The following is a 20,221-nucleotide window of genomic DNA, read 5'->3' on the forward strand; positions in this document are numbered from 1 at the left end:
GACCTTTTTCCTATTGTGATTTGAATTCTTATAGCCTGCTTTTCTACATCCACAACCTTGTGGTCTAGGAAGCATAGTTAAATCCTCTGCTTAAACAGTTTGAATTTGTCTGAAATATCAGATGTTTTCCAGTGGCTGCCATTGCCTAAACCTTTGATTCTTTTCTCGCCCTAAGGAGCAAACCTAGATTTACAAGTCCCATGTTAAACCTTTAGATACCACATTTTACTGCACCTCCCCCAAGTCTTTACTTGGATATAAACTGACATTAGTTTACTTCTAAAACAAAAGTAAAAATACCTGGAAAAACTCAGCAGGTCTGACAGCATCTGCGGAGAGGAACACAGTTAACGTTTCGAGTCCAAATGACTCTTCAACAGAACAGAGTCATACAGACTCGAAATGTTAACTGTGTTCTTCTCCGCAGATGCTGTCAGACCTGCTGAGTTTTTCCAGGTTTTTTTTTTTGGATTTCCAGCATCTGCAGTTTTTTGCTTTTATCTTATTTTACTTCCAGTTTGTTTCAAATCTTATGTTGCTACAGGTCTTGTGTACTTGACTTCAATGTTGCATCTATAAACTATTCTAATCTGAAACTACTTCATGATTAACATTACAACATTAACAGCATGCATTGACAGTGTTCTTACTACCCCATCCTCCCCCCCTTCAAGTCTTTGAAATCGGAGTTTGAAGTGGTCTGGAGGTCTTGTACCACTGCCACGACTCTCTCTGGTTGGGAGAATGGCAGAATCTAGATGTTCTTGATCTTGGCAGTGGATCGGTTGTTGTAGTTATGGCTTCATTTGTTTTTTCCATTGGCGGAATCTGCACCACTCCTGGTTTGCCTGGTTGATGTGGCGTTGATTTGTTGTAGTGAGCTATGATGGTTTCTTTCCTTGTGGACAATACTGGTATTCGTTCGGTTGTCAGTGGTGTTTTTACTCCTCCTTCCACCTTTTTGGGTGTCTAGGTGCTCTCTCTGGTTGGGGGAGAGCAGTCCTATGGATGGAAGAAAATTGTGGAGGTAGCTCACCTTTGTTGAGTTGTGTTTTTGTGAGACTGCTACCTGGTTCCAGCTGATGCTGTGGTTTTGGCATGCTGATTGGTTGGGACTGTGCTTTGGTAGTGTCTCTACCAACTACAGTGTGACCACTGGTGGAGGTAGAGGCTGCTCTGGAGGGTGTTCCGGCTTGGCATCACCTCCACTGGGGATGCTGTGCAAGGTGATCTGCCTTTTGGGTAGATTCGGGGACCTGAAATGGAGGAGAACAAACACGCTTCGCAAACAGGGAAGAGAGGTTACAAATAAAGTCAACATTTGAGTGGTGAGTTGTGGATGGAACTTTGGGAGGATGCCTTTTAGGCTGGGTGGGCACCATAGCTGCCTAGACATCATCTGCCTGTTGAAAAAGATCGAGAGCTATGCAGGCATCTCTGCTGAGTAATGAAAAGGGATGATTTCATACAACGTTCATGAGTTCTGTGAGTTTATTGCCAAACCTCAATGGCTCCTGAATCATGCCAATGACCATGAGGTGGACTCCCCTTGCACCATAGAATAGGGTATCCACTGCTTGGACCCAGCCACCGTTCCCCGTCCAGTACGACTGTCACTCTGGTGCCGGAATCTAACTTGAAGTTAGTAAGATGGCCGTTCACTGAGATGTCTGCGTTCCAGAAAGAAGAGCTACATTGTCTGATGTCCAGGAAGAAAGGCTGTGTCTCTCCTGGGTCGGTGGCCTGCACTTCGTGAATGGCTCTCAGGTTGTCTATGCAGTGCTGAGGTTGTGACTGGCACAGATTACTGAAGTGTCCCTGCCTGTGGCAGTGGAAGCAAGTGGCAGCAAGTTGGCCCTTCCTGTGAGTGCGCTTTGCACCACAGTGCTGGCATGCTTGGTCAGCCAGGTGGTTGGAGGATAGCTTACCCTAGCTCAGACTGTCCCTGTACTTGTGTGGCTTGATGTGGTAGACCAAGGTATGGCTTCTGCCCCATGAAGCGCTTTCCCCTTTGAGAATGCTCCTATGTTAATCTCACAGCTCAGGTGGCCTAACTAGGCTGTCCAGCACAGCCTTGTCAAGAGTAATGCTTTAGCTTGGAGACAGTCAGAGAGTGAATCATCCATGACACCCGCTTCAATTCTGTCTCGGATGAGTTTGGATTTTAGATCACTGTATTCTCATAAAGATGATTGATAAAAGAATTGACAGGCTCCCCAGGCTGCTGGATTCTCTTGTTAAATTTGGCTCATTCCAAGATCTTGTTAGATTCAGGTTGAAGAAAAGGTCAAAAGATTTTAAAACATTGTCAAATTTAGCAGATGATTCATCTATGGCTTGCCTGGCAATGATATCATCCGCAATCAGTGGCATAAAGTAATGTTCTGCATCCAACTTTTCACTTTTTATCCTGCAGCAGTGCTGTACCTCAGGAACCTTTTCCTCCAATAGCTCCTATTGTGAGATTGATCAGGGCCATAAGTAAAACACATTGGGGGTGGGACTGAGGAATTGTGATCCACCTTCAAAATATTTTAAAGTGTGGTTGTCTCTTTAAGAGTGAGGAGGAGTTCAAGATGGCGTTGCCCATACCAATGAAAATGGGGTTTTGTCACACTTCACAGTCCTGGTGCGAAATTCAAAAGGTGGTCCACCGGGGGAGAAAAAGCCTCAAAATGGAATGCAACTTGGGGTCCATTTAATCACAATAGCGTGCTACAGGTTGGGGCCAGGTTGGGAGGGCAGGACTCTCGCTAGCTGAGAGGCCAAAGATTTGCAAGGCACTCAGCTTTGCTTTTCAAAAAATGCTCCATTTTCAGTAGCAACACGATTGTTCATGTGCGCCCATGAGCGAGGACACTTGTCAAAGAGGATGCAGACTACAACTCATCATCCTCCTCATGAAATCTGGTGACCATGAGGACCTCACAGGCATATCTGCCTCATCTGGCCCATGCTATGGCCTCTTCCCCTGCAGTCTTGGCTTCCTCAAACCCATCACCCTTATTCCTTTCAATATCCTTCTCATTGGAGGAGAGGTACAGCTCCTCCGTGTTGGCATCTGGCAAGTCCTCTCCCCTTTGCAGCACCAAGTTGTGCGGCACGCAGCAAACCACAATGATCTGTGAGGCCCTCTGAGAAGTGGTCCACCAGATCTGCCTGGTATTGAAATCGTACCTTCAAGGTGCCAATGGTCTGCTCTGCCAGTGTTTGAGTTGCAATATGAGCATCATGCTCCAATTGTTCCCTTTATTATTTTTTAGTCATCAACTGTATGTTTCTAAAATTTTCCTAATCTTCTGGTCTGCCACTAATCTTTGCAGTATTGTACATCTTTTCTTCCAATTTGATACCATCCTTAACTTACTTAGTTAGCCACAAATGTATCCTTCTTGTAGGGTCTTCCTTTTTCAATGGAATTGGACCCCGGAAGTGCAAAATGTTTTAGTTTGACAGGTAATATGATCAGCGCAGACTTGGAGGGCCAAAGGGCCTGTTCCTGTGCTGTACTTTTCTTTGTTCTTTTGTTCTTTGAATATATTTCTGTTGAGAGTTATGAATATCTCCCCTACCGACTTATCTTTTAACCTATTTTCCCTGACAACTTTAGCCAAGTCCATCTTCATTCTCTTGTAACTGCCTTTGTTTACGTTTAAGACACCAGTTTCAGACCCAAATTTCTTACCCTAAAACTGAATTTCAAATTCAATCAGTACATGGTGATTCTTACCCCAGTTGGACCACGACAAGTGGATCCTTCCCCTTCAATTCTGGCTTCCTTCCCAGCCCTGAACAGATGTCCTTAAACTTGGCACTGGGCAGGAAACACAGGCTTTGGACTCATGCTCTCAGCTGCAGATACTGCCTTTTTACTGTCTGCTCCTACAATTACATTCCTTTTTGCTACCTCCACTTGAATGGCTCCCTGCACCACAGTGCCATGGTCAGTTTGCTTATCCTCCCTGTAGTTCCTGCTTTTGTCCAATCAAGCTGCAAGCACCTTGAATTGGTTGGATAAATGCAAGGGCTGAGGGTCCTCCATAGCTACTTTTTGGATCCCCATACATTCCTCTATTACAATCTCTCCCTCCTGTCAACCAGTAACCAAATCTGAAGTTAGGCAGTGTGATTGCCTCCTGGGATAAAGTGTCCAGGTAACTTGCCTGCTCTCCCTGATGCATTGCAATGTCTGAAGCTCAGACTCCAGTTCATCAACTGGGAGTCAAAGTTCCTCAAGCTGCAAATACTTACTGCAAGTGTGGTTGCCATGGATCACACAGACCCATATGCTATAACTCCAACACATACTGGACCTGCCATCTTGATTTCATTCCTATTTAACTAATTAGATTTAAAATTTAGAGTGTCACTCAGTTATTATCTGCAATTATATTGTGGAGTTTAACTAGCTATGTTGTCAATTAATATACTTATACCTTCCAAGTACCAGGTTAAGCCACTGGCCCAGTTTAGAGGGGGGAAAAACCTTAAAATTCACCAATTAACTACCTGCACACCTACTCAATGCCTCCGGGCTTCAGCTCTTCGGATTTGCTGCCTCTGGCTTCCTCTCTTGGACCAGTCCTTTTTTGTAAAAGACCAGAACAGCACTTCCACCCTCATTGCACCGAGTTTCCAGATTTAAGCACTTGGCCTTGCTGCACTCAGTCTCCAGCTGAACCTCCGTGCAACTTACCTTTTTTGCATGTGCTAAACCACATGTATTCTTACTAGTTCAGATTCCAATGAGATGAGTCAACCACTGCTGGCTAGGGTATCAATTCTAACTAATTACCTATTAATTATCCTGCAGGTACCTCTAGGCAGGAACCTTGTTTATCACTGACTAAGACTGAAAGAAACTACAATTCACTGTTACTGTTAAGCTAAATACAAACTAGAGCTGTCATTTACCAAATTCCTGGATTTAAGCACTCAGTCTTCAGCTGTACCTTCATGTGACTTACCTGAACTTAACAGTCACACCTGTAAACAAAGGAACAACTGGACTAATTGTGGACAAACTTTCGGCCTCCCAAGTTTTTGGACAGAAAGAGAGAGGAGACAAAAGGTGTGGTCACCAGATTGGAGAAGATGATGAGTTCTCTGTGACCTACCAAGCAAATGTGGGCTGGAGGCCAGTCTCTGGTCAAAGAGACACATCCTGTGGCACTCTAAAGATTCTGGAAGATTTGCCCTGGCAAGGCCAGGAGAAAAAATCACTGGATTGGACCTTACTGCTGTTAGTCAGTTCAGGAATTATCCAAAAACTGAGGAAAGTGCCTTTCGATGGCCATGCAACATTGTAACTCAGTGAAATAGGGAGATATGAACCCATTGGAAGCTGGGAATGACGGTGGACTGTTTTTTATAAAGCGTAATCCTTTGGAGAGTGAGCTGAAATGTATATATGTGCCATATTTAGCTATCGGTCGCATTAAAACATGAATAGGAGTTATCTTCCTGTAGCTTAGAGTATTAGTTGCCTATTTGGTAATGTTGGTCATGGTTACTTTTAGGTTGCTTCTTACAGCAAAAAGTCTTAAAACTTGAAATCTTGTCATGCAGCTCCTTTAAGTTGGTCACTGGAAATTCAAATATCTTTAAAAGTTTCCTGTGTCTCGGGGTTGTAACAAAAAAAAAACAAAATACTCAGCAGGTCAAGCAGCATCTGTAGAGAGAGAAACAACATAACATTTCACCTCCTATTAATATTGAAAAAAGAGATGTAACAAGCTATCAGCAAGTACTGAGACTGGGAAAGACAACAGAGGAGGAAGGAACAAAAAGGAAGATCTGGGATAGGTTGGAAGCCAAGAACCATTTCCAGTTATCTTTACTAGCTGCTGATTAAATTCTAAAGAATTCTAAAGAAGAGTCAGGTTTGATTCAAAATGTTGGCTAGGATTTTCCCACTGCAGCAGATGTGGTGAGCCAGCCAAATGTCCATTGACTTCAGCACCAGTAGATCCCACCAGCGGGCAGGACCGGATGATCCCACCTGTTAACTCTGTTTCTCACTGTACAGGTGCTGCCAGACTTGTTGTTAATTTCTAACACTTCCTATTTTTATTTCAGATTTCCAGCATCTGTTGTATTTTGCTTTTATTATAATGTTTCCTTTTTCTGATTCAGATTTGGAAAGATTATTGAGTATTAGTTGCAAGTGCTATGGTGACTGTTGTAAAATGATAGTATGGTTTTTGAATTATCTGCACAACAGAAGAATCAGAATCACCAGACAATGCAACACATTGTCATGCTGTTTTACTGCTATAATATGTAGTTAAGAGATATTTTCTTAAAAATTAAGCTCTTGATCAGTTGGAGCATTTGGATTTAAAGACTCCATCTACAGTGAATAACAGGACTTTTTGTCTACTTGATTCTCAATATTCTGACTGCCTGTTGCAAAATAGTATCATCATTAACACAAGGTGCTTTCTTATATAAAATTAACTCTGTTCTCTGTTGGCAGCAGTTCTACTTACAGTGTGCTGTATGCAGAAAAAGAGGAAGCCGTCAAACCCTGAAAACAATTTAAGTTATTGGAACAATACAATCACGATGGATTATTTCAACAGACATGCTGTGGAACTTCCAAGAGAAATCCAGTCTCTTGAAACATCAGAGGTAATTTTTAAAAAAAATTGAAAACACCTGTAATTATAGATTAAGTAAATAATGTGATGTGGTGGCCTAACCATATCTGACTCCCCTGCCAGATGGTCATGTATCTGTCTCTATGGACTTTAAGAAAACATTTGATAAAGTACCACATAAAAGGTTGGTTAACAAAATTGAGATTCATACAATAGGAGGGTCAATGTCCAATTGGATTTTTTAAAAAAATAGCTTAAGGACAGAAAACAGTGAGTCATGGTAAATGGTTATTTTTCAGACTAGACAGTGGCATTCCCCAAGGGTCAGTGCCAAGACCACTTTTTTTTTGTTGCTGTATTTAAATAACTTGGATCTGGAAATAATGGAGTAGAAATTCAAAATTTGCCAATGATGCCAAACTTGAAGAAGTAGCAAATGATACAAATCGTTTGCAACATGACATAGACTAGCAGACTGAGCAAACAGGTGGTAGGCAGAATTTAATATAGAAAAGTGTGAGCTGATGAATTTTGACGGCCGGGATAGGGATAAGCAATGTAGACTTGATGGCACTGTTCTAAAGAGTGTGCAGGGACAGAGGGACCTGGAGGTGCATATGTAGCGATCTTTGAAGGTGGCAAGACATATTAAGAGAGGGGTTAACAAAGCATATGGGATCTTGGGCGTCATAACCTTTATAAAGCTTTATGAACCTTTATAAAGCTCTGCTTAGGCCCCAGCAGAGTATTGTGTCTGGTTCTGAGGCCAGTTTTCGTAAGGTCAAGTTGGGAAACATCCCAACTCAGAAGACCTGTCTTATTGAAAGAGGCCCCTGCCCACTTTATTTTAATTTCAGGAAGGTGGGGGTGGGATTGAATTGGATCTGCCATCTCTGGGGGCAGACAGTTGGTAAGGCTAGCTAGAAAGCCTGCCTCCATTTATTGGGATATCAGCCCAGTTGTAAGGATGAATTTTAGGCCTCAAACCACTCCCACCCACCCCGCATATTTCCCATGTTCCCCCCCCCATAACCCTCATATCCACTCATGCCCCTCATATCCCTCATCCCCACTCCATTCCCCCCCATATCCATCATACCCACTCCATGTCCCTCTTTACTCCCCTTGTTCCCTCTATGCCGTCTCATACTCACCATGCCCCCTCACTCCCAATACTCCCACCCTCCCCAGTGTCCCCACGTATCTTCTAAAGCCGCTCATCCAGCATCCACTATGGACACATTTCAGGATGTCTTTGAAATTAAATAAATACTTCTAACAATCTAACAGAGCTATCATTCAAACACACTTAATATTTAAAAAAAACTAATATATAAAAGCCATTAAAAAGCATTTAACTCCCTTTAAGTGGTCATTCCATTGTAAAAACAAACACTTACTTATGTGCACATCACCTCTCAAATCTATCAATCAAAATGTAGACACAGCCCCTGCAGGGTCCTGTAGCTTTTGAAATTCAGCCAAGCATTCATAATAGACTTGGCTGTAATAGCAAACCCTGGTAAATATAAACAATGGAGTCTATTGAAACTGATAAACAAGATGACCACCTTTTTTTTCTAAGCACTTTCTTTTTCACCACATGAAAGCTGCTGAAAGTTTTTTCAATTTAAAATTGAAATTACGTTTAACATCAAATTACATTTAAATCATTTCAGACTAGAGATCCCAAGCACAGTTGTCTTCAGTTTTGAATGCATTGTAGCACTTTTTCAAAACCAAAAAGTACTCTACTACAATCAACCACTGCAGTTAAAAACACATTTAACTTACAATACTACATTTAAATTTTGAAACCGAAAGAACAATTTTTTATTGTATTTCAAAGCCAGTAAAAGAATTTCAGGAACAGGTAGATGATTTGATAGAAGTGTGTAAGATTGTGACATGTTTGAATAAGGTAGATTTATTGTTTGAAGATGAGGGGACACAGATTTAAGGTTTTGAGTAAGAGATGCAGGAAGAACATGAGGAAGAATGTATTTATGCAGTGAGTGTTCATGACCTGGAACTCGCTACCCTGAACAGTGGTAGAAGTAGAAACAATCAATGATTTCAAAAGGAAATTGGATGGACACTGGAAGGAAATAAACCTACAGGGATGCAAGGTAGTGGGACTGAGTGGATTGCTCTGCAGAGAGCTGGCATGATCTCAATGGGCCTAATGGCCTCTTTTGTATAATAAGTGTCTCTATGACTCTTATAGTATAGAAAGGATGCAAAAAAGGAGGGATTAAATTTAGATGGCAAACAATATAAAGCTAAAAAATGAAGGAATTTTATGGATGCTTTGTACTGTAAAATGGGCTGTAAACTGATGTAAAATGGGCACAATGAGGATCAAATTCAGGGACCTGGATCCTAAGGATGACAGAAAGACACCTTGTCATGAATTTCGGTTGGTGAATTTTACAGGCATCCCTGGTGGCCACTTAAAACCTATATTAGACCATTTACATATGGAAATAAGGAACCTAATACTTGTTTTAGGGTCCCATGGGGAGTGGTACACAAGCTGGGCCTGCTTGACTCATCTTCACCTGATGTAGTTGGCCACTATCTAAAACATGAATTTCTAAATGAGGAGATAGGAAGAGCAGGTCAAATCCATAAAAATGAGAGAAAAAGTTGATAAAGCTGCAAAAAAAAAACATTGCATCCTAAAGCAGAATAGAATATAAATATAAAAAGTTAATATTAACTTTGAACTCATACTGCGGATGCTGGAAATTTGAAATAAAAACAGAAAATGCTGGAAAATCTCAGCAGGCTTGGTAGCATCTGTGAAGAGAGAAACAGAGTTAACGTTTTGAGTCCAATATGATGATTCTTCAGAACTGAAGAGAGATAGAAATGTGATGGGTTGTATGCTGTTGACAAAGTGGGTGGGGCAGGTACAGCAAAATAGAAGGTCAGGGATAGATTAGAGGACAGGAGAGATTAAATGACAAAGATGTCATGGAACATAAGACAAAGGTAATGATAGTATTAACAATGTAAGCTTTGGTCCAGAGTAGGTATTGATAGCAGAATAAAGGTCACTGGCTGAAAGCAAAATAGCAGAATATGTTACTAGCAGAAAAAGGGTCCACGGTGTCTGAAAGCAAAAACATGAGAACAAGATGCAGACAGGCACTTGGGGGGGGAGTTCAAAATGACATCAGAGTTCATGCTCTGAAGATGTTGAACGAGTGCAGAAGTCTATAAAGTGCCTAATCAGAAGGTGAGGTTCTTTCAAGTTGTATTGGGCTTCACAAGAACATTGTAACAGGCCGAGGACAAAAATGTGAACGTGAGAGCAAGATGGTGAATTGAAATGGCAAGTGAAATGAAGATCAGAGCCTTGCTTGTGGACTGAGTGAATGTGTTCCACAAAATGGTCACCCAGTCTGCGTTTGGTCTTCCCAATGTACAGGAAACCGCATTGTGAGCAGTGAATGCAGTGGACCCAATTGAAAGAAGTGCAAGTAAATTGCTGCTTCACCTGGAAGGAGTGTATGGGGTTTTGGACAATGAAAGGAAGGGAGGTAAAGCTGCAGGTGTTACACTTCCTGCAATTGCATGGAAAGGTGCCATGGGAGGGGATTGAGGTGTTGGAGATGATAGAGGTGAGGACCATGGTGTCACGGAGGGAACAGTTCCTTTGGAATACTGACAGGGGAGGTGAGGGGAAGATGTGTTTGCGGAATCAAGTGGAAATAGCAGAGCATGATCCTTTAATATGGAGGCTGGTGGGGTGACAAATGAGGATAAAGGGGAGGAAGGGGTGAGGGTAGAAGTGCGGGAAATGGATCGTGTATGGTTGAGGGGCCTGTCAACCACAGTGGGGGTGAATCCTCGGCTGAGGAAGGTGGAGGGAGATGATAGCATTGTCACTGGACTAGTAATCCAGAGACCCAGAGTAATGCTCTGGGGACCTGGGTTTGAATCCCACCACGGCAATGGTGAAATTTGAATTCAATAAAAATATTGAATTTAAAGTCTAATGATAACCATGAAACCATTATTGTTTGTCATAAAAAACCCATCTAGTTCGCTAATATCCTTTAGGGGAGGAAATCTGCCTTTCTTACCTGGTCTGGCCTACATGTGACTCCAGACCCACAGCAATGTGGTTGACCCTGAAATGCCCTAGCAAGCCAATCGGCTCTTAAGGGAAATTAGGGATGGGCAATAAATGCTGGCCTAGCCAATGACGCCCACATCCCATGAGCGAGTAAAAAAGTGGATAGAGATGGATTACAGGAAGCAGGGCTTGAGGAGGTGTAGTCGAGGTAACTGTGGGAGTCAGAGTTACAATGCACAATGGTAGACAGTTTATCACCAGAAATGGAAATAGGGAAGTCAAGGAAGGGAAAGGCAGTATTGAAGGTGGACCGTGTGAAAGTGAGAGAGGGGTCGAAATTGGAATCAAAATTGATGAATTTTTCTAGGTCCAGATAAGAGCACATCAATGACTGTAAAAAGAGTTGTGGGATGGGGCCTGAGTAGGACTGGAAGAAGGAAGTTCCACCTACCCCACATAACTGGGCCTCATGCGGGTAGCCATAGCCACACCTTTTAATTGGAGGAATAGGAGTAATAGTGCGAAGAGAGCACAAGTTCAGTTAGGCAGAGGAGGGTGGCGGTGATGTAAGTTTGGGCCTCCGTACAAGGAAGAAGCAGAGAACTCTCAGACAGTCCTGGTGGGGGATGGAGGTGTAGAGGGATTGGATGTCCATGGTGAAGAGTTAGGGCCAGGTAACTGGCAATTGTTAAAATGACAAAGGCATCAGGGTGTTACTGAATCTACATCAATCAATGATAGGTCACAATTGTGTCCCATTTAGCACATTCTGTTTAGCAAGGGTATCAAAGACAGAGGGTAGAATTTTCCGTGCCCACTGGCGTCAGGCGTGATCAGTGGCGTGACCAGACAATATGGCACAATCGGTTTACGACGGCGGGGAACCAGTTCGCGATTGTCCGCTCAGCCCGCTGACGGCAGGCCGCATTTCCTGCCATCGGACATCGGGAATCTCAGCTTATCATTATCAGGCCCACCCGCCAGAATCGTTTCCCCCCCTCCTTTGCTGGATCGTCCATCCACATCAATGGCAAAACATGTCGGCGTGTTTCACAACAACACATAAGCGACATACACTTCGCAGCCTGCAACTTGAGGGAAACCCGGAGGTGAGTACACAGTAACATTGTGCAGCACTCACCAGGGTCACTTGTTGGACTTGTAGCTTGAGGGGCACTGGGGGGGGGGTTGGGGTTAAGGGCCGCCCTGCTGTTGAGGTGACTTGTGGGGTGGGGGGTGACGTGCAAGAGCAGCCCTGCCATTGAAGTGACTTGAGGGGGCAGGGGCAAGGGCCTGCTGTTGAATATATTCCACAAGCATTCGGTGGGGAGGGAAGTGGCCACGTGTGAGGGAAACCTGTATAAAGTGACCATTTCTCTGCAACTCGGACAGTTCCGGCGCAGCCACGTTGACATGATTGGAGTCAGGCTCGTAGCTTATCTGCCCACTCAAGCAATGCAGAGGCATCAAAGTGCCACCAACTGCTCCAGAGCTTTTCACCCTCCCACCCCCACCCTCTGCCAACTGCCCCCCACCCTGGCACAGACTGCAAACTAATGAGCATTTTAGTGGATAGCAGAATTGTTGGACGATTGTACATGTTGTACAATCTCCCAGGCCATGGAGCAGTCACTGCTGGAAGCACTCACAGCCCCTTGTAATGTCAGCATCCCGGTTTGGACCAGTCTCCTCCATGGTTCAAGCTTACAGTGCAGCCTTGCAGTGCGGGTTATGAGAATGCCTGTGCCTGAACTGAGAGCACAGTATGCAGTCCAGTGGGCAAAGCTGCTGCCAATCGGTCAGGTGGAGTGGGGTGGAGGTGGAGGGGTTTAGGGCAGCCATACAATGCACTAATCTTTTGCCATCTAAGTGGTGGCCAGCACTCTCCAGAATCATTAAGGGGCTTCACACTTCACACCAGGACAGGTTCTTAGTACACCCATGCTAACCATGTATCTCTCTCTTCCATCCTGCAGGAGGGCTATATCAGGATCATGGAGCCTGGTGAACTAGCTGTATGCCTGGTTGTATGCCTGGTGGCCTACAGAGAGAAAAGATGACAGAGGAGACAGCGACTGAGGTGCCTGGCCGCGCAGAGGCAGGAGCAGCAACCTCAGGAAGAAGTGGTGGCTGGACCTCCCGTACACTGCGCAGAAGAGCCACAGCAAGTCATCGCTAGTCGGTGCCTAGCGACACCCAAGGTCTGTAGATGCCTCCTGCTCCTGCAGATGACCGAAAACCAGTGCCGCCGAAGGCTGCCCATGTCTAGGGAAATGGTCACTCACATCTACCAACTGCAGTAGGATTTGGTGCCACAGGGACACAGAGGGCCTGAAAGTGACCACAGCGCTCAATTTCTATGCCAGTGGCTCTTTGTGAAATTTCACAAGCCTCCACCCACAAATGCATCCATGAGATCATGGGTGCCATATTTGCAAGGGCACACACTTTTTGCATTTCATCCGGGACCAGGACAGCCAGGATGCAAGAGCAATTGGTTTCCAGATCTCAGGTTTCCCACAGGTTCAGGGTGCGATTGACTGCACTTAGGTGGCACTCAGCTCTCCATTGCAGCTGTTATGAACGATGCAGTTGGTAAAGCGGAGTTATTTTAAAAATCCCAGAGGAAAACTTTAAACAACTGTCATAACCTATAATTTTAAGTGTTATATTTGAGATGTGACTTTAAATTCAGGAATCAGACCACCAGTTTCGAGGTTTTACATGTAACTAAATAAAACGTATTATTCACGCAGGTTAAAACATGGCTTCAAATTACTGCAATCGTAACTTTTAAGAAATTCCCAAACTAGTCTCCTTAAGACAACGGCAACTCATAGATTTAACCAGACAGCAGGCAAAGCATTTTCACCTTACAAATTCAAAATGAGGTTCCTTTCAGTTTGGTTCCTGTGGAGACAGTTGGAGGCTTACAGCCTCTGCCCTGCACACACAAACCTGCTGAAGTTATACCTAGCACTGCTCATTGAATGTAAATTCTCATTGTATCACAAGCCTCTTCTAACAGTAAAACCCCTTTCATAGTACCAATTTAATAGTAATATAAACATATTGCTTGGTATCTGCTAGATAGGTGTCAGTTTTCATCTCACTTCATTCATGAATGCTGTATTCAAAAATGCAAATGCGCACTATCTCTCTTACATTTCAAAACTAGTACACATCAAAGTACCCAGACTTTAATCCAATTAAGACATACCCACAGACTAAACCTCTATTTTAAAGGAAAAATATTTTCCAATAATATTAAATACATTAATAGCTTCATTGACAACAACACACGGTGAACTACATCAACCACAAGGAATTCCATTATTCGCTGAATGTGCAGTTGGTGAGCGACCACCAGAAACACATTCTGCAGGTGTGCACACGGTTTCCAGGGACTGTGCACTATGCCTACATCCTCAGTTGGCCACAGATCCCTGGAGTCTTCCAGAGTCCACAGAAGCTGCAGGGATGCCTCCTCAGGGACAAGGGCTACCCACAGAGGCCATGGCTGATGACACCTGTGTAGCGACCTCAGACTGCACCAGAGCAATGGTATAACGAGTCTCATGCTGCAACTCACAACTCACATCTTGGTGGAGCAGACCATCAGGGTGGTGAAGATGCAGTTCTGGTGCCTGGACCAGTATCTGGTGGAGCCTTGCAATATAGTCCACAGAGGGTGTCACGCATCATCATCACCTGCTGCGCTATTTACAACACAGCGCTGCAAGGGGAAGAGGAGCTGGCTGAGGAGGAAATTCAGGAGCTAAAGGTCTCCTCCAATGAGGAGGACGCCGATGAGGGTGAGAAGGTCCTCAGAGGTGCCGATGATGGGTATGAGACCCTTGCACTAGCTAGACAAGGCAGGCATGCTCAGGAGGCCATCAAAATTGCCAGATTTGTGGAGGATGATGACGACATGATGAAGTGACCCCATAGATCCTCAAATTGCATTTGTGCATGTTTGACTCCAGTCTGGCTTATGGCAGCATAATTACCCTCTGTGAGATTGTTCCTGTCGTGAAGACGCAGTGGAGGCCCTAATAGTTGCTCGATTGCAGGAGGAGGATGACGATGTGCAGTGAGGACACTCCATAAATCTTCACATAACCCCTGAGAATGTCTGACTCCTGTCTGGCCGAGGGCAGCTCGCTTGCTCTCAGTGATCAGGATCATATCATAGAAGCACAGCCATGAAACTTTAAAAGCACCTGAGCCTTGCAGGAGCACAGCATCACTGGTCGCAGGTGCTGAAGAGATGGGGCCAGCCCGACCTCAAAGGTGCTGAGAGCACAGAGAATGATAGAACTCTGTGGCACCTGCCCACTACATTCTGGCAGCAATGACAAACCACTGATGTGCAGGCATCAGTAATGTTTTCAGGGAATGTAAGGCTGGACCATCACTTTGGTCTGAAGGCTGCATAGAGCACAGAGAAGAGGCCCTGGACTGACACACCTGCCTTTATCGTGTGCAGAAAGGTTTCACATCTGAGTAAAGAGAACACTGCTCATCAGAACAAGGAGCCGCTACACATTGGTGCCCCCCAGACCTCCACAGCGGAGGTGCAGGCAGCCTGTTGACCCTGACACCCTGTCTGTGATGACATTGGGTGTCCTCTGAAGGGCCAAGATTTGAAGGGCCCCGGCCTGCTTTCAGGGTCCTGCTGTGTGGCAATGTGGAGCTGCTGAAGTCACAGGAAGAAGGAATTCGGATGGGCCGGATACTCTCAGAGTCATCTGGTTGGATGGCCCAACGGTGTACACCTGTTGATCCTCCCTATGGTTGCCCGAGGACCCCAGGTTGACTCTGTGAGGAGAAGGAGTAGCTGGAGTGAGATTGAGCTGCCCCTCACCCGTCTCATGTACACACTGTTGGAGGCCAACTATGGCCTCAGCGATGGAGTTCAGCCCACGCAGCAGTGCAGGAGTGACATCTTGGACCAAGGTCTCCAAGGCGGCTGCCTTCCTACCAGTGTTGCCCTCAGTACGTTGGCATGCTGGCGCTATCACCTCAGACTGAAGGTGGATGGACTCCTCCATTGTGCCTTCAATCTGAGGAGTACAGCAGACATCCCTTCCTGATGTTCCTGAGCTTGCCTTTGCAGCTACAGCAACTGTGACATGACTGAGTCCAGAGGCTCATCATCTGACTCGGACTCAGCAAATTTCTGGCCTTCAGCAGTGCTCCGAGTGTCGGACACCTGGGAAGACCCTGCCTCCACCTGCTGTGGACCAGGCTGTGCAATGTGCTCACCAGATTGTGATCCTGGGGCTACTGTAAAGCTAGGTCCCACCAAGGTGTGTGTCTGCACTGGTGGAGGGTGTGGGTGAGCGCTTTGACAGGACTTCAAGGAGGGTGTTTCCAGATTCCTCTTCAGAGGTTTCTTCAGGGCTTGAGTGGAAGCCCTGGGTCATGGACTCTCTTGACTGTTTCCCAGATGTGCCAGCGAAAGCAAGGAGAGATAATTAGTGCATGACAGTGGCATGTGAAACAGGACACATCACTCACAGCATGGTTGTCTGATGGATGTTGCACTACTGGACCCTCACTTAGTAGAGCACCGCTGACCTCACCATCAGCATAGGACCGGTCCAGATCATCGCCAGCCAGCTGGATGGCTGTGTTTTCAAAGGCCGTAAGGACCTTGATCTCGGGCATTCCTCCACTGGTCTGTGACTTCTCCCTCTTGTTGTGTGCCAGCTTGTCCTGCATGAATATAGGTGGAGAGAGTGTAAGCAGGACACCTGCCAGGCCAGATGATAAGTATGCCTGGTGTGTGTGGGTGGTGAGTGGTGCCTTGGATGGGATGAGGACAATGACGGTGAGTGTGAGAGAGTGAAAGGTGATGTCCCTTGAACTGGCAGAGTGAGGGCCCTGTGGATGTGTGATGGGTTTGTGAATGTGTGAGTAGAGAATGATGAGAAGAGTGACTTACTCTGGCTGAACAAAGGAGATCATTCACCCTCTTGTCGCACTGTGTGGCTGTCCTCTTCTGAAGGGTGTTGGTGCTGACCACTGCTGCCACCACCTCCCAAGCCTGGTTGGTGATGCTATGGCCCATCATGTGGCCAGAGCAGGGGTAGAGGATATACCGGCACAACTCCACTACGTCAAAAGGGGTTCCAGAGACGCGTCGCTGAAGCAGAGGGCTGCAGTCTTTTTGCCTTGTAAGGCCATCCTGTCTTCCCTGCAGCAGTTGTGGTCTGGAAGCACTGAGATGTGTGCTTGCAGCTGGACTTTAAATATGGCGTCCGGCATGAGGAAGTGGCGAGGAGATGGCGGGCGGGTGAATGAGAGCCCGCCTGACATCAAAACGGTATGTTTCCCGTGAGTACATAAATAATATGCGGGTTTGGGACGATATAGCGTAAAAACCGCCTCACAGCCAGCGGATAAAATGTCATTCTACCTGTCGCAACCGTACTTAGTACAAATCTGGGATGATCCCACCCAGAGTGTTGGTACAGAGGAAAACCATCAATTAAATTGACAAATTTAAGAGCAGGTTTTTTGGGTTGTTGGGCAAGCGGGCCTGGGAGCGCCCGGAAAACGGTCTGCTGTCCGAGTGTGATTTTACGCTGGCTGGCCAATTAACAGCTAGCCAGCATGAAACATGCACTGAAAGACTCAGCACTGCCGTGGTGGGGGCGGGAGGAGGGCGAACGCTGAAGTCTGCGCATGCATGTGGGAATGCGCAATGAAAGCTCCCTGAACGGAGAGAGCTGCGTCAGGGAGCTGCAGAATTTTAAAATCAAAAATAAAGATGTGGAAATTTGGGAAAAAAATGTCCCCACATAGGACTCACACACATGAACATATACATAATGAAAATCATGTCAAAAAATTTTAATTTTTTTAAATTAATGTCAACAACCTCATCCTGCCCATGGCTAAGGTTTCCTCAAAAATGCAAAGGCCACTTAGCCAATTCGCCCACCTGCCTAACCGTAAGGTTGGATGGGCAGCGAAAAATCTGTTTTTATTAATGCTTAATAGGTCTCTTAATTGTCGGCAGGCGCGTAGCCGACTCTTGCGCGCACCCACCGACTGAAATATTGTGTGAGTGCGCGATGACGTTGGGACACTCACCCTGCATTTACAGGTTGAATGCATGCCTGCCCACAGGACGCAAAATTCTGCCCTAAGAGTTGTTTTGTCGTGAAAGGAGTTAGAGAAATTGGCACTTAATATTCAGAAGAAGAGTGAAAGTTAAAATTAAGTGATAGAGGTGTTTAAGACTATAAAAGCTATACTTGTCAGTGAATTGGTAAGTGGAGGGTATAAATTTTAAATCATTAAAAAAAATCAAATGGAGAGGTGAACAAAAATTATTTTATGCAGATGGTTGTTAAGGTAAAATTCATAAATACTTTTAAAAGTGAAGTGGATGAATATTTAAGAACTTAAGGGAAGTGGCAAAGGCAGCTCATCGGATGGTCTCAATGTTGTGATAAGGAAATCCTTGCCTTGATATTGGAGGTGATGGTCAAGGAGTTGCAGGAATTGGTTTAAGAGAGTTGCAGTAGAGAAAATAAACTGGGTGTTATCTTTGCATTCCAGCATGACCCGTGAATAACGAACAGCTTTTGCAGACAAGAGCAGGACCCAATAGTGAATGGCTAAATCAGTTGTCCTTGATAACCGTCTGAGTATTTTAGACCTCATGGAGTAAAAGGTGAAGGACATACTAGTGCAAATGGTAGGAGAGATTAATGGCTTTAGTGGGTCAAGGACATTGATGGTGGAGATAAAAATGTGATTGAGCAGCTGCAAATACTGTTGCAATGAATGGCAGTGTAGTTGCAAGTGAATTAGGGAAGAATTTTTACAGGGGAGGAGACAAAAGGAACTAGGATTTAAAGAGGGAATCAAGATATGGGTAAAGAGTGATACAAGGAAGTAATCAGACCTATCCCCAATCTATGCTGACATATTATTCCCAATTCCATTAGTTCTAATCTTGAGTAACAACCTACTTTGAAAAGGAAACATGTAAAAGAAGATGGGGAATAAACAGATACATGAGATTAAGTTGAGAGCTGCTTCAGAGAGTCAACACAGGCATTCCGGATGAAAGGACAGTGCTGTGTTCTATAATTGGTTGGGAAATCCTTTGAGATGTTCTAAGTCTTTGTTATGGTGTTAGACAACGACACACAAAAATGTGATAGGAACATTTAAATATTCATCTTGGTTTATCTGGCTAGCCCCAGAATTCAAAAATAGAATCTATGGACTCAACTTAACAGAGCGCCGCCACGGCGAAAAAGTTGGGAGACAAACCCCCACACTCACCAGCCTGCATAGGGAAAGCAGCTGGGCTGAATGTTTGGCTTGCGCTTCTCCAACAGCGATGGTGGGATGAGACACTTAATTGGGCATTAATTGGCTACTTAAGGGCCACAATTAGCCTATGGAGGGGGGAAAGGGCACCAACATTCCCTAACATGTCCCACTCCTCACACTCACCACTGTGAAACTGCAGCGGGGCCAGGTGTGAGTAGGTAGGTGGTGGGCATGTGCCCATGGTATTTTGTGGGGCTCCCACTTGTGAACCCACCACTGTAAACTCCAGCCATGAAAGTGTAATTTTAGCTTAACCTGAAGGGTTGGAATTGAGCAGGTGCAGGTTGGCCCAACTATACCCTGAAATCAATAAGAACATAAGAACTAGAAACAGGAGTTTCATACAGCCCTTTGAGCCCACTCCACCATTCATTGAGATTATGGTTGACTTTCCACTTCAACACCATTTTCCTGCACTATCCCAATATCCCTTGATGTTTTTAATATGTAGAAATATATCAATCTCAGTCTTGAACATAATCAACAATTGAAACTGAGCAGCCTCTGGGCAGAGAATTACAGAAATTCTCACCACCCTTTGAGTAAAGAAATTCTTCCTCACCTCAGTCCTAGATGACCTGTCCCTTATTCTGAGACTGTGTCCCCTTGTTTTAGACACCCCCACTAAGCGAAACATCCTTCCCGCATCTAGCCTGTTGAGCCCTTAAAAATGTTGTACACTTGAATGAGATCACCTCTCATTCTTCTAAACTCTTGAGAATAAACTCCCAGTCTACTTAGTCTTTCTTCATAGGACAATCCCTCCATCCCAGGAATTAGTTTGGTGAACCTTTGTTGCACTCCCTCTACGGCAAGTATATCTTTCCTTAGGAAAGGAGACCACAACTGCACATACTACTCCAGGTGCGGGTTCACCAAGGTCCTATATAATTGCAGTAAGACATATTTACTCCTATATGTAAATCCTTTTGTAATAAAGGCCAACGTACCATTTGCCACCCAAGTACCTTTGAAGTTCAACACTTCCCAGCCTCTCCCCTTTTAACAAATATTCTCTATTTCTGTTCTTTCTACCTAAGTGGATAACCTCACTTTTTTTTATTCATACACGGGATTTGGGCTTCGCTGGCTGGGCCAGCATTTATTGCCCACCCCTAGTTGCCCTTCAGAAGGTGGTGGTGAGCTGCCTTCTTGAACCGCTGCAGTCCAT

The 20,221-nt window shown here is 44.9% G+C and overlaps 1 protein-coding gene across 4 annotated transcripts in view; it reads left to right on the forward strand.

The window, feature by feature from the left end:
* The window catches only part of tmem108 (transmembrane protein 108), a 246,489-nt gene that overhangs the window by 186,881 nt on the left and 39,387 nt on the right, over positions 1-20,221 (forward strand). For 2 of the 4 annotated variants that reach the window (XM_041184566.1, XM_041184567.1), the window contains one exon: positions 6,479-6,633. In XM_041184566.1, coding sequence (XP_041040500.1) covers positions 6,479-6,633 — 155 coding nt within the window. Of the gene's footprint in view, positions 1-6,478; positions 6,634-12,665; positions 13,288-20,221 lie in introns of those variants that run through there. The other 2 variants (XM_041184569.1, XM_041184568.1) reach the window with 2 other exon arrangements.

The sequence above is a fragment of the Carcharodon carcharias genome, chromosome 3 (genome assembly GCF_017639515.1).
Source record: "Carcharodon carcharias isolate sCarCar2 chromosome 3, sCarCar2.pri, whole genome shotgun sequence".
NCBI classification, from domain to species: domain Eukaryota; kingdom Metazoa; phylum Chordata; class Chondrichthyes; order Lamniformes; family Lamnidae; genus Carcharodon; species Carcharodon carcharias.